At 49.6% G+C, this 14,253-nt stretch overlaps 5 protein-coding genes across 5 annotated transcripts; 2 read left to right on the forward strand and 3 right to left on the reverse strand.

Moving 5' to 3' along the window:
* Positions 1-2,407: 2,407 nt before the first annotated feature.
* On the reverse strand, positions 2,408-3,815 carry A1O9_09316 (uncharacterized protein; the record flags this gene model as incomplete). The annotated part of the gene is made up of 4 exons (XM_013402009.1): positions 2,408-2,969; positions 3,021-3,394; positions 3,448-3,534; positions 3,609-3,815. 4 exons carry the CDS (start codon positions 3,813-3,815, stop codon positions 2,408-2,410), a joined length of 1,230 nt encoding a protein of 409 aa, XP_013257463.1.
* Positions 3,816-6,965: 3,150 nt separating this feature from the next.
* A1O9_09317 (uncharacterized protein) lies at positions 6,966-8,761 on the forward strand (the record flags this gene model as incomplete). The annotated part of the gene is made up of 5 exons (XM_013402010.1): positions 6,966-7,097; positions 7,151-7,221; positions 7,272-7,389; positions 7,451-7,907; positions 7,962-8,761. The coding sequence occupies 5 exons, from the start codon at positions 6,966-6,968 to the stop codon at positions 8,759-8,761; spliced, it is 1,578 nt and encodes a 525-aa protein (XP_013257464.1).
* A 365-nt stretch (positions 8,762-9,126) lies between these two features.
* Positions 9,127-9,637, reverse strand: A1O9_09318 (uncharacterized protein; the record flags this gene model as incomplete). Its single annotated transcript, XM_013402011.1, has 2 exons — positions 9,127-9,523; positions 9,582-9,637. 2 exons carry the CDS (start codon positions 9,635-9,637, stop codon positions 9,127-9,129), a joined length of 453 nt encoding a protein of 150 aa, XP_013257465.1.
* A 1,098-nt stretch (positions 9,638-10,735) lies between these two features.
* A1O9_09319 (uncharacterized protein) lies at positions 10,736-12,086 on the forward strand (the record flags this gene model as incomplete). Its single annotated transcript, XM_013402012.1, has 3 exons — positions 10,736-10,805; positions 10,859-10,910; positions 10,964-12,086. The coding sequence occupies 3 exons, from the start codon at positions 10,736-10,738 to the stop codon at positions 12,084-12,086; spliced, it is 1,245 nt and encodes a 414-aa protein (XP_013257466.1).
* Positions 12,087-12,119: 33 nt separating this feature from the next.
* Positions 12,120-13,496, reverse strand: A1O9_09320 (uncharacterized protein; the record flags this gene model as incomplete). Its single annotated transcript, XM_013402013.1, has 1 exon — positions 12,120-13,496. The coding sequence occupies one exon, from the start codon at positions 13,494-13,496 to the stop codon at positions 12,120-12,122; it is 1,377 nt and encodes a 458-aa protein (XP_013257467.1).
* Positions 13,497-14,253: the final 757 nt, after the last annotated feature.

The raw sequence follows: 14,253 nt of genomic DNA on the forward strand, positions 1-14,253 counted from the left end.
GTTGGGGCTGGTCATTGTGATAGAACTCATAAGGTAAATCAAAAAATCTTGCAGGCCCAGGGCTTTGGTCCGTGGTGCGCAAAGTCACCAAGGAAACGCAAGCGCTACACCAGACCGAGATAAATGTGTCGATTTGACTGGTCCAAGTGTCGTGATAATATTTGAGCTTTGAAGTGAGTTCGAGAACGAGGCTCAAATCTACAGCCGTGGTCGATTTCTTGTGGATGATGCCTGCCGCACGGAAAGGCTGTTGGCAGCCTGTCGTCGATGTTTCTGCCAAGGCGTGATGTTGCCTTTAATGCCAAATGGTTCCTGTTGGTGCCGCCATGTATCACAATTTCTGATGAGCGATGGTTGACGGAAATGTCTTTCAAGCTTGTCTTCGCTCGGATACTTATGGCCATGTTTGAAAAAAAGTAGTCTTAGGATCAAAACTCTCTACCAATGGCCTCAACTTCTCCTCTTCTAGACCTCTGTAAGCCAAACCCTTTCCAGGCCACGCGTACGAGGTATAAGACGACGGATACGAGTGAGCTTAAGTTAGATCTGTGTATGCTGTCTAGAACTGAATCTGGTCATTGAGAGCCTCCAGGCCAATTCTACGTGCTTGGACCATAGACTTAAACTTGATGAAGCTCAGAAGCTGCGAGCCACGGAGAGCAGAGAGCAACAACTGTTAGCCAGGGAGAAGCAGGAATTGATTAGGCTAATTCCTGGGCACATAGCAGGATGTCTCTGACCCAAGTCTTTTGCTCACGTACACGACTAAGTAAACCAACCGACCCACCAAGCCACCGACATCTCAGGCTGTCTAAATCACGTCTTCTCTGGCATCCCTGGTAATTTAGGTGGAGACACTAAGGTAAGGGGGATCACAAACTCATTCAATCTGTCTGGTACAAACGAAGGGGCTGGAAACTCGCATCTATCAACGCCTTGTCCTCGGCTTACAAACTATGATCGAGTCTCAGCTCTCTCTCGATAAACCATGTTGAAGCTTCTTCAATAGATCACGGCCTAGCCTGAACAGGGGCAGTACTCAAATTTTGTCGCTGACAGTCACGATCCAATGATAGCGCATTCCTAGTCATGGTCTGGGTTATTCCACTTGGCGGGTGCGAACGAAGAGACAAGGCGGGCCTTATCTCCTGAGATTCAACTGGCCTGGGGCACGGCAAGCAACAGATCCAAGGACTAAAAAAACTATGGAGCTGCCACGATTTGGCACATAGGAGCCGAGTATTTGTGGAGATGCTCTTGATACACCGTACCTCCCACAAGAGGAGTGCATTTTTACTAACGAAGCTATCGCCATAGACATCATCTGTTTGTTGAAAGGGGCTCTCCCCTTTACTAGTGCTAACATGGTTGAGCGGATGTGTAACCCGACAGCTAGCTCTTTTGAACAACATAGCCAAGCATGGTTTATAGCAGGCAGCTGGAGTCCAAAAGAGCCGTCGTGAAGCCGCGCTCGGTCGGGAGTGGCATGATGCGTCCAATGGCACAGGTATCATCAAGTATCAAGTTCAAACATTAGACGAGGGCAGGCAGGAGATGCGACCTCCCGAAGGCTGGTAACATTGGGACTTTCACAGCAGGATAGGTCTAGAAACGGTCTAGGGCTCGTGGCTCAATATTCCACTTCCTAAGAACGGTTGAGTTGCTGGAAGCATCCATGGAGTCCTTCGTAGTCAGCCTTGACTGACCAGGGCTTCTTCTGGAGCCACAATTTCCCAGTGTCCGCGGCGAGGAATGGAAGATACTGACAGACCGGGCATCACCCAACTGCCACGCTGCATATCCCTCAGACTGAGGAGGCATGGATCAGGCACAATGTGTGGATTCCTGGGGCAAGTTGGAGCTCGAGGTTGCTGAATGTATAAGCAATAAGTTTCCTCGTATAGGCCAAAGAGTACGAAGAACTCGGTGCAAAGTCCGATGCTTGCCGAGGCATGGAACGCTTATACAACTTGGAAGTCCTTGTCGGGTACAACATTACCTAGTGGCAAATCCTTCGCCCAACCAGAGTGACTTGTGTTCTGGTGAGCACAACTGCCACGCTCGACAGGGCATCATGATAACATCAATGATATTATTCTGAAGTGACGAAAGTAAGTTTGACTGCTTGCCATCGAGGCCATCGAGGCCATCGAGTGCACCGCTGTTTTGTCGAGATTCCTCCATAGACCATCCATCGCCGCTGTGTACTACATAGTATTCTAATATAACCCTTACACCACAAACTAAGCCCGCGCACACAATGTTTTACCCTTTTGCATATATCCATTCTGAAATGGCTTTTTCCCGCCGCCGTGAACGATCCGTCTCTTGAAGAGTATGTATACAGATATGATTTGGTCCGACTCTTTAACACAGGATACGTCTTGCTTTGCGGTGCATGCGATGTTCAAATCCTGTCATTACTACTGCTGCTGTGCCAGTCCCGATGATCTGTATTTTGTTCCTCGTACTCGACTCGGTAGTCGATGGAGTGCATGATGACTCCATCAGTGAGACCTTTCACACTGTCCGAGGCATCATTTGGATCATTTGCCTTGACACTAACACCTCGATTGTTGTTTGCATGCAGCTGACTGTGGTTGTTTTCATGGTGGCTATCAACACTTTGCAGGTGTGAGGTAACCTGCGCCTTGCTGGTAGAGGAGAGCCCAAGTCTTGTAGCTATCTTGCTTCCCATGCCACTGCCTGGTGCGTAGCTACCAAAGCCACCACTCTTTCCAGCAGAGTGCTCGAGCTCAAATGGCTCGGAGATGGCGACATTGCTGAGGCCTGATGCCCAATCGGCGAGGAAACGTTTGATGGAGGGGATGCAGGCAGTCACAATCGATACGTTCATGGCCACAGAAGTCCATACGGAAGGGGTAATCGCAAACCAAGTACGATCTTGTGGAGCCGAGTGATAAAAGTCATCCAAGGCCACGATCGACGCAGCGGTCATGCATGGTGTCCTGTGAGTTAAAGTTAGCAAATTGGATAGGGCGGTGCTTTCATGTACTGACGCAAGGCGCAAGCTGAAGAGCATGATAACCATCCATCGCTTGTCCCGACTGACAAGCACCGTCCTCATCATGAGCGCTGGAAGTAGGACAATTCCTACGTCACTAGCGATATCTAAGCTTCTGATCGCGACCTGCATTGCATACTGATTGACGCATGTATCGCTTTCACTTGGACCGAGTGCCCAGCGGTTCGGCGAACATTGGAAAGCCAGAGCAAATACACTGGCCACAGTCCACAGACCAATGAATACAAGCATGCCGTAGCAGCCATACATGACGTTTCTCAGCGGTTTTATGGCAATCACTAAGAGGGTCACAGCGGCTTTGGCACCCGCTATCGCCAAGATCATGAGAATGTTGGAAGCGTAAAAGGTCTCTATGATGTTAGCTATTTCTGCAAAGGTGAGTCCGAAGGACTGATGCTTACCTTGCTAAGACCAGGAAGATCCGCAGCTGGTATTGCGTCTATATGTCGGCCCAGCCCTTTATCTGTAGCAAGCCCGATGCATATGGTCTGTCCAACGGCACACACCTGAACGATAGTTTAGTTGGTCTGATCTCTAACAGAATTCGCGAAAGTAGGCGCACCATAGCGACGAGTATTGCAATGTCATTGGCGCCCATTGTTCGAATCGTAGCGAGTCGAGTCCATAGCTTGACGCCCACGGTCAATCCAGTAATGACAACAATTGTAGCAGCAGTTGCCAATGCGATCGGTCCACGATTGTCAGGTGTCAGGCCCTCAAAAGGCGGTTTGAGAGGCTCGTATAGATTCCCTTCACCTGTGTCGGACATGTTTGCTGTTTCGTATGCCAGGTAAGGTGTGGAGTGTTCTCAGAAAAAAGGGAGCTGCGAATACTAATAGACAATCTTGGTAGACATTTCTCTGGGGCCAAGTGTACAAGGAAATTTCGCAATAGTCCACGGTAGTGGGCAAGTCGTACTTTACTCCTTAGCTTGGTAGCCGACCCAGTACTCTCGCCCAGGGGCACGACGAGAGTTTCTGTCTTTGTTTAGCACAAGGGTTGCCTACAATACGCACAGATGTTAATGCGGGATGTCCATGAGAATCCACTTTGCAGGAACCAGGCTCATGGGCAGTCTCATGCAGCTCGTTCGAACCTTTCTGGAAAGAGACGTGCGCAAGAAATTCACTTACCCAACACGGGTTTCAGGTTTCTAGACCGGATTGGTTTCCAATTCTTTGTTGGTACTCTGAGAAACCGATGACAAGGTCCCTTAAGCTAGAACACCAGATTTGATGACGTTCTCGGTTCAAATCAAGGTCTCTCCTTGAGGAAACGAGAAAAGCGCAGGGCAGTCAACCAAGTACTTTGGAGGATTGTGGCATATCTTGCGTTGTGGTTTAATGCAGGAACCTTCCGGACGTTCTTGAGCCGTACCGCTAAGGGGTTGGCTTAATCTGCAATGCAGCAAGCTTCCAGCCTCAAAAGCAGCCTCAATCAGGGAGTAACTATGAATGCCGACACTTGGTATCAGGTACAGGTGACTTTGGACGGCATCCGAAGCGAATGCGAAGACATTGAAATGCAACAATCATCGGGTTTTGCGTTGTTTGACTTGGAGGCTGGAAGTCCCAAACCCTGACTAGTGTCCTGATGGCGGATCCCACTGAGTTCTCACGTTCACTGGAACGTACTTCTCGTATATTTTACTCGTGTTTGGTACGAAACGATCGTCAGATCAAGTGGCATGGCCAGGGTCGACGCCTTTGCCGACGCCTCCTTTCACCGTTGATCTCCTTGAGAAGAAATGTCCGGCCCAAAAATGCAAAGCCGATAGAGGATAGGCGCATTTGTACCAAGGCGCTAAAGTGGATAATGAGGCAGAAGTACAGGGACCAGGCTTTTGCCAAGGTGTGATGGTGGTCGATGTGCAGCAAAGGCGAGGAGGAAGAGCGTAGCCTGTCGACCAACGGAGCATCTGGAGTGATAAGGTGGCCTAGGAAAGGTAGGTCCACCACACGGATTTCAGCAATCTCTCCTGTCTTCGCACTCACATTCACGGACCAGATACACACGCCGAGTTCTATGATTGGCTTTAGTCACGCTTCGATGTGTACTTCACAGAGAGACTTAGCTGGCTCTTCTGCAGCAGTTCCTACAGTATCTAACGAACCATATGCCCAACAAGCAAAGGTGCAGCAGTCTGCCATTGGACATTGGTTAGAAGGATTACTTTGAAATCGTCTATATGCTGAGAACATCCCCTCAGGTAAGCTGCGCCTCATGCTTCCCTCCTCACTTCGGCATTATTGAGGACGTCAACGGGGCTAGCTCCGCGTAAATGTTACAGATCCCCGAATAGAACCCAGTGGGATCACCTACTCGTACCCCAACTTGCTCGAGGTCGCCGTGTTTTACCGTGTACTTGGTATATGTTACGTGTATTCGGTACGGAGTATGGTGCTATGCCAAAAGAGGGTGTGGAGCTCGTTCTAGTGGCCGGGGAAGAGATTACCGTACCGGGATCTACACCCTCATTGCATCCAGCGGGCCGGTCCTGGCAGGTTGGCACCTTGTCTGCACTTCATCCAAGACAATCAGGCTCCTGGTGGCGCTCCAATCAGTCTCTCACACTTATCTCGGGTCTTACGACTCCCCGCCTCATTCGCGCAGTTGCGCCACCAAGCAGACATGGGACAGGTATCCATAGGCGAACCGAGCTGCCAAAATGTGACCCTTTGTCTGCCTGAATCAGTGCTCCGTACAGTAGCGCGCTCTGGCAACAGCGGATACTGTCCGGACTAAGGATTAACTTGGTTATCAAGAGGAGACAGGACATAGTATTCCATACCTCAAGTTCTATTGAATTGGCCGGTACCAGCAGGCAGGAGAGCTTTCTAAGCCCTCCGACATACAAGGAGTTGAACATCATGGCAGCTCTTCTTGTCAACAACCATCGACGAGGCAATGGCCAAGGCTGGTCACAAAATTGAGAACTTCGGAGTTAAGAACAAAGGAAACAAAGAAAGGTCTGTAGGCCAAGATGCCTAGGTTCCCAAAGTGCACGAGTATTATGGGAGACGGAGAACGGAATGTGGAGCCCTTCCAGCGGGTTTACCTGTGACTTCGCTAGAGAGGCCCTTGAATTTCACTATTGCTACGGAGTACTCGTACTAGCAGGGGAGCGATTTACGCACTTCAATCCTTGCAACGCTAGGCGCACTGTGCATCATCTACAGCCACTAGTAGGAGAGCACTAAATGGTACTAGCCGGGGGATGTTTCCCCTACCAGTGAGTTCACTTCAGTGTCATAACCGCGATTGGAGCTCCGGGGTGACTATCAGTGTGGTAGTTGCATACCGAGGAAGACTGCTACTGTCAAAGAAATGTATTCCGTACTCCGTACTCTGAATGGGGTAACGATCGACACAAACAGAGCGTTCTACAAACCCCTCGGTCCACATGGGTCTGTTATGCGTCTGCATGCAACCGAAACCATCGCTGCTCCGGTTCACACCACATGCAACATTCCTTGCACAGCACGACGTTGTTTACTTGCTGGCTAGCGAGCGCATCATGGTTCCGGAGACCTAAGCCGAATACTACCAAGGTTCTAAGCTAGAAATCCGGCTGGAGAGTACTCGTAGAGACAACTGGGGCTTTCTCGTGGCATCTTCCCACTACGTCTGCTCCCAGTAACGATCTTATCCCCTTTCCCACTTCGCCAAAGAACCCTCGTCAAACACGTTCAATCATTTTGCACCGTTCCCTGGTGTTCGCCTGCCTGCCTTGGTCTAGGGCCAATTTCCCACGACTATTCCACGTTTTCCCCAGGGAGGTCGGTTGCATTTGATTTAGAACTATCAAATTGGCACCTGGCATTCTTCGTTTCTTTTCATTCATTCTACTCTCCGTGTGTGCTTCTTTCAATTTCTTCAATTATCATTGCAGAGCATCAGCATCTAATCATCATTCAAGATGAGCCACGAAATGCTTCCTGTCAAGATGGGATCGATTGCGGTCAATGAAGAGAAGCCGGGATATCAAAATGGAGGAGCTTATGCTGGTGCACGAACTGAAGGGACCAAGAACACCCAAACTCGTGTTCGAGTACGTATCCGTTGCCAGCCTCTGTCGCAATTGGTGTCTAACATTTGGAATAGAGAATTTTCAGCTTCGCCCAGATTTTCTTTTTTGCTCTCAGTTACATGTCGTCCTGGGAGGCCATTTCATCGTAAGGAAGGGACAATGCAGTAGAATGGCAAAAAGCTGATGGATTGATAGAAACGTGGCGTTCTTTTTCTGGAATGGCGGACCTCGAGCACTTTCCTTTGGGTTCTTCTTCGTCATCACTGGAGTGTTGTGTCAAGTTGCTTCCATGGCAGAAATGGCCTCAGTTCAGGTATGTCTGACCCAAATTCCCAACCCCAAGGCGGACCTTTGTAACTGACTACTTCGATTAGCCAATTGCAGGTGCTCAGTACCACTGGACTCATTATCTAGCCCCCCCCGGTCACCGAAGATTCATTACCTGGATGCAAGGCTGGATTACTTGGTTCTCCTGGATATCCCTTTTGGCCGGTGTCGTGAACATCGCAGCTCTCATCGTCCAGACCTTGGTCAGCGCATCCTTCCCCGACTATGTCCCCAAGGGTTGGCACGTAACCTTGATCATCTATGCCATGCTCATCGTCCAGGGCCTGATGAATCAATTCTTCTTCTGGCTCCTTCCGTGGATGGAGTTGCTCGCTGGTCTGCTCCATATCATTACCTGGATTATTTTCGTTTCCGTACTGGTGACTCTTGCGCCTCGTCATTCATCAGAATTTGTCTTTTTGGAGAAGACTGCGCTCTCTGGATGGAATAATGAATACGTCTCCTTCAATCTCGGTATGATCACAGCAACGTGGGGCTTTGTTGGTAGGTCATCATTCTTGGACTCAGAACACCTCATTTACTGATGCGATTGTTTAGGCTTCGACGGAGCGGTTCACATGTCTGAGGAAGTACGAAAGGCACGACATGCCGTTCCTCGAGCAATGTTCTGGAGTATTGTTATGAACGGTGTCCTTGCGTACGGAATGATTCTCGTAATCTTGTACTGCCTGGGCGACGTTGATGAGATTCTTGCATCTGGCTATCCTCTCATCACCATCTGCATCAATGCCACTCAATCCGTGACTGCAGGGTCGGCTATGGTTGGCGCAAGTATGATTGTTACAATTGCTTGCTCCATCGGTAGTGTCGCCTCAGCTTCTCGACTCACTTGGGCTTGGTCTCGTGATGGTGGGCTGCCAGCATATTTCTCCCACATCGACCCCAAGCACCGCATCCCCATCCGCTCGGTCTGGTTGCCAATCTTCATCGTCATGCTTCTTGCTCTCCTCAACATTGGCAGCAGCATCGCCTTTAGCGTCATTGTCGCCCTGTCGACTCTTGGGTTGTACCAATCCTACCTCATCGCCATCGCCTGCATGTTGTACTCTCGCCTGCAGGGCAGAATCGAACCGGGTGGCTGGTCGTTAGGTTGGTGGGGTCTGCCTATCAACATCTTCGCTATCATATACTCCGCCTACATCATGATCTTCCTCTGCTTCCCTTCTTTCCTCCCGGTCGACGCCACTTCGATGAACTACGCCCTCCCAATCAACGCCTTCGTTCAAATCGCTGCTGTCATCCTCTGGTTTGCTTGGGGAAAGAAGAACTGGAAGGGCCTCAACAAGGAGATCGTCGATGCTGTCGTTGCTGACTCTGATCGTAATACCGCGGATTAAACTCATTGCGTGGGTGCGCGCCGAACAGTACATACTTCTGGCGACGAACTGGACTTCATTATATCTATCGGCTCGTTGGATTTTTCATCTGTTAAGACACCGCTCAGCAAGAGTCTGTTCCATTTCACATGCAGGAGTTGCTGAGGGGTCAAAAATTACTGTTCAATAAGTTTCAGGGGTCACTGCCGGTCGCCCCGTATAGAAATTCCATGGCTCTTGTGGCAAAAGCAACAATAAAACCATATATAATTACAAAATAGCCAAGAGGAAGAAACGTTGTAAATCTCGACGTTAAATCCGCAGCATCTATTAAAAGTCTGTTTTAGTGAGATCTCAGCCTCAATCTTAGGGAAGCGCGTCAATGCTCAACGATAACAGTGATTGCCAGGGAAGTGTTCGCTGAAGTGAATAACGCACTTACAGGTGACAAGTCCACTCAGCCAACACTTGGACCATTCCGCCGCTGGTAGTCTCATTTCAGTGGTGCCGTAACTCATTCTCATGGTCTCAAAGCCTTTGCCAGCCAGCTCTTTACGATGGCTCGCGTCCACCTCTCGTCGCACTCTGATAGTCTGGGATTCTTCACCATACTCAATAACCTGCCAGCTGACAAAATGATCCCTCTTAACATCCTTCTTGAGAACGAATTCGTGGGCGAGACCGATTGCTGAACCTTCAATCGCCAAGGAGCTTGGAGTGATGAGTTTGCCATGCACTGTAGAGCCGCCGTCATCATCAAGTGTTCCTCTGCCTTTCAGATCTCTTTTGGCAGATGCGACGACATCAGCGGCTTAAGTCTTGGTTTTGCTGGTCGGCTCACCTCTGACCATAGTACTCCCAATTGAAATGCCGAGCTCCAGGCATATTAGGTGACATGGCTTGAATTGGGCTGCATATTCCCCCGAGCTCTCAGTCTGCAGACCGCACTATTTGAAACAATCCATCTGATACTGCCTTGGTGCTTCAATGACAAGATAGACATTCATCTAATAGCATTTTTTGAAGACAGGCCGGCCATCTAACTCAAGGCAGGATACGACTTCTACGGCACCTTTCCGCTTTAATTGACTACCCTCTGAAGCTGGCTTGAGAACTTGTGGTAAATCATGGCCTCCACAGGGAGAAAATCTTAAGGTATTGTAGGGGCTTTAAGTCACAGCTGTTCGCAACAGCCGCCATCTCCAATGCGGATTTAGTTCCATCGAGAAATGAGTTTGAACATTTGAGGATTAAAGTACCCCAATGCAAGTTGCTCCTTGGTAAAGCCACAGTAATTCCACGCAGTATCTGGCGTCGAATAATGGTACTGGGTCAGGCCAGTACTTCTATATTACCCACTCACGAAGCCAATAAAACCGGAGTGGAGTGGTGTCAACAGCCCGCGCTACCAGGCTTGCATATTGGTAAGAAGGGTGTTTGGCGTGGTGCCTTTAATAACAATGTTACTCGTCCCGCAGATATTGAGCCATGGGCTATCGGATCGGATCAACTAAAAGCCGTAGGAGCCAAGCATTTCAGCACTAGCACTACCTGATGGGACGTGAAGGAATATGGGGTAGTCACGCACCTCGCATCTTACAAGAATTTCATTGATACGCATCTATTGATGAGTCGTATCTGTGCAGAATCAGCATAAAGCGCGCTGACTAGCCTACCTGGGCACACAATCGTCTTCAACGGACAACTTCCCTTGTAATGATGGGAGTCTAGAAGTTGAGCTTCACAAGGTAGAGTATCCTCTGATTGTGCCCGCTTTCCTTTCCTTTACACGTTGGGAAAGTACTGGCAACAACCAGGCTCGTTCTTTCCCTTTCCTGTCGTTTGACGACAAGGTCCCCCATCACTCTTTCCTCTCTTAAACCACCACAACTCACACCCTCTATTTATCTCTTCTTTTCAATTTCACCTTCTCTGCTTTCTCTCTACATCTTGTTCTTCGAGTCATGCACCAAGAGTGCACCCGTCACTGGAGTCATGGCCGACCAAATACCCTCCCTTGAGCCGTTGAAGACCCTCCATGAGAACAGATCATCAGACGTCTTCAGTGAGTTCGCCACGTCAGCAGCATGTCCTAGACTCATGCTAACAGAACCACAGTTCAGGCCTTTGTGGTCGAGATACCAGCAAAGTTGACAAGCAAGGCATTGAGGTATGAAAATACCTCCAACTAATAACTGCGGACCACAAGCTGACTGAAAGAAGCATCGTCAAACCAATCATTCCTTCTAGTGGAAAGAATCCTTCTTTCGGCCACCTACGACGTTTATGCAACCTGCACCACTTACCACTTGATCTGACCTGGCGTCGTGACTATGATTCAAATGGCCTTCAAACCATCTTTCTCCTCTTGCCAAACACTGTGGTTACGTGGGACTTGATCAAGGCTACTCTCCAGCCACACATTGACGTCGAAGGTCTTCCACGTTGCTTTGATGCGGTGGTTCCACGCTTCGCTCCTCTCAACGCTGAACAGGCGGCTCTCTGGACTGAACGATACTGGCCCACTATCTACAATCCTGCCGCCCAGGTTCTTCAAGATGCTCCACCTCTCAACCAGTTGCGTCGCATCCGGACAGCTCTCGAAGTGCCTGATACTGATAGATACATGAAGTTGGCGATCACCGCAGCAGAGCAAGGCAAGGCTGGTGGCCATGGAAGAGCTGTTGGTGCTGTGGTCGTTGATCCGGAAACCGGTAACGTTGTGGCCGTCGCTGGAGATGCACGTTTCTGGTCAGACGGTCCGGGAACTCGCGAGTCCATGAAAACCTCGAACTGTGAAGGAAGGCCAGAATACCATGCTCTCATGCGTGTCATTGCCATGGTCGCAAACAAGGAACTGCGAAGACGTATCAAAGCAGGAACACACAGCAGATTCGTTGCAACTTGTTCGGAAACGCCCTCCGGTCAGGTCTTGACCGCGATTGAATCTCAATACGAGGATGATGACAAAGTGCTAGGAGATTTGACAGCTTCAGTGAACAACCTCAACCTCACCAATCCCACGGATTCGACAACAGAGCTTCCAGCTAAGCAGTCAGGACCTAAAAACGAAGGTTATCTCTGTAGTGGACTGGACCTCTACCTCACTCACGAGCCTTGCGTATGCTGTGGTATGGCAATGATTCACTCAAGATTCCGGGCCTGTGTCTTGGGTCGAAGAATGATTGGGAGTGGTAGTCTCACTTCCGAAGCTGGTGAGAGGAAGTTGGCATACGGCCTTTTCTGGAGACGAGAGTTGAATTGGCGTGTCATGACTTTCCAGCACACTCAAGCATCCAACCTAGATGCAGAAGGTCGAATTGACACTGAAATATTCCATGCTTAGGAAGTCAATTATTCGGAATATCGGGCATTGTTTTTAGGCAAAGGCCGCCACCCTGGTCCAGTCGCCATCATCCTTTCTACGAAACTCAACACCTTCACCAAAGTATCCAGCATCGTTCCATTGTTGCATGGTATGAGCATCATAGGGTCCGTTTATGGCCCCGCCGTCTCTGGCGTCGGTCCACCTGTACTCCCAGAGCTGTCCCATAGAATTTGCAAGTGCTGCATTGTCCTGTTCAGCTGGCTCCTTCCACTCTTCCCCCGTCTCTTTTCGGTACTGTCGTACGAGCAATTCTCTTTCATTGTCATAGATTTCAGCCTGACCTCTGGTCATCAAAATGTCTGCTGCTTCTGTAATAGCCTCAACCCTCTTGCGGCGAGCTTGCTCGGCTGCCCCATCATGAGCTGGGGCGTCGTCCTCGATCATGCCATTGTTCTTCTTGTTCTTCTTATTATGCCACTTTGGTTTCGTATCTTTCGGTTTTCCAAGGCGTGCTAGAGCCTCAAGGATAGTCTCACCACGTTCCAACAATAGGATGAGATTGGACAACACTGTGCTGGTAGAGATGGAATCATTTTCAAGGTCACGTCTCCTACGTTCCACCTCGCGTTTTTCGGCAGCTTCTTTGGCCCTCTTGATCTCCTTCTTGGACATCCCTTCCAGCCAGACGTCGTGTTTGGCATCTGGGTCAGCCGCTTTCCGGACGTAGTTTTCTTGATCATCGAATCCACCTTCTTCCAACTCCGACTTCATGTTGAATGCGTCTAGTTTAGGAGCATGTGTCTTCTTGCTACCAGCTCCAAGCTCGGGGTCAAGGTCGTCGGCGTTGGCTCTCGTTTCGTCGTCCACCTCACTGTCGCTGCTGCTCTCAACCTCATGATCCTGGATCTTGCCCTTTCCCTTGCTACTGTTCAGGGTGAAATCTGCCGACACATGTCCCCCACTCGTCGAATTTTCCACCTGACCGACGATCTGGTCGGCGTTCAGAAAGTGCACAGCTTTCTTCTTCCCGCCTTGTGTCCCGGCATCACCTTCCGAGTCGTCCCCGTCCTTGAAGTCTTCCTCGAGATCCGCAAACATATCATTATCCTCTTCTGCCTTTGACTGCGCCTGTGCCATTTTCTGTTCTCTATCTTTCGCATCGGCACGGGCGTTGAAGTTGTCATTGTCGGAGTCGGAGTCATAGCCGTCGATGTTGACGGCGCCGCGGCGGACTTGGTGGCCTCGTCCTCCAATTACATCGGCTTCGAGCACAGCATCGTCTTCCAGTGCGTCTGGTGCAAGTGCTGATGGGTTCCGCACGTCGAAGCGAGGCTTCTTCGTCGGCTCGTCATAGGAGCCTTCTTGTCCATGAGTGGTGCGCACGTAGTCCTCGGCTGCGCGTTTCGAGCTGGTGGGCTTGTAGGACATTTTGGGTTGTGTGCTTAAGGGATGGGCCGTCTAGACACAACTTCTGGTCATCTAGAATTTGAAAAGCTCTTTGATTCTTCTGAAGCTTGATCAAGTTACAGGAATGCCCCGCGTTGTTGGATATTACTAAGGCAAGTGTCTCTTTCTTCAATTTACAGGTAGCGTCTACTGCTAGTAGGGGGACGAAGTGCTAAATTAATTACCAGACGCGTGAAAGTGTTGTCTACGTCACTTTGCATGCAAAGGTGGAGTATTATCTCCCAAATATCATGGACTCGTGAATACAAAAAGTCCAATTTCATAGCTAGTGAAATACCTCTTGGTTTATGACACGCAACTGAGTGATAGGACTTCTCGGACCAAGATCAAATAGATAGTAATAACATCACTAAAGGAGTGCTGGTGTCTGTATCAAGATGCTGGATAAGTCACGTGATAGGTATGTGACCACAAGGCGGCATGAGGGGCTTTGTCGAAATAGCTAGTGGCAGAGTATAGTTAAAGCGGCATTCAGCTATGGGGTCGTTCAAAAGGCAGGCGACAATGACGATTCATGTCACTCAGCCTGCACCATCATCTCCCAACGAGTCGACTCATATCCAACTTGCGGAATACGCGACACCGCAAGAACATCTACCCTTCTCTTCTAACTGCTCCAGACCCCACATCCCACGGTCTTCTCAATTAGTTAGACCCGTTTTAACTCACCTTTGCTACCGGGCGAGCATTGAATCGTTGAATCTAGAAGTACCCTGCC

The sequence above is a fragment of the Exophiala aquamarina genome (genome assembly GCF_000709125.1).
Source record: "Exophiala aquamarina CBS 119918 chromosome Unknown aczIA-supercont1.9, whole genome shotgun sequence".
Taxonomy (NCBI): Eukaryota; Fungi; Ascomycota; class Eurotiomycetes; order Chaetothyriales; family Herpotrichiellaceae; genus Exophiala; species Exophiala aquamarina.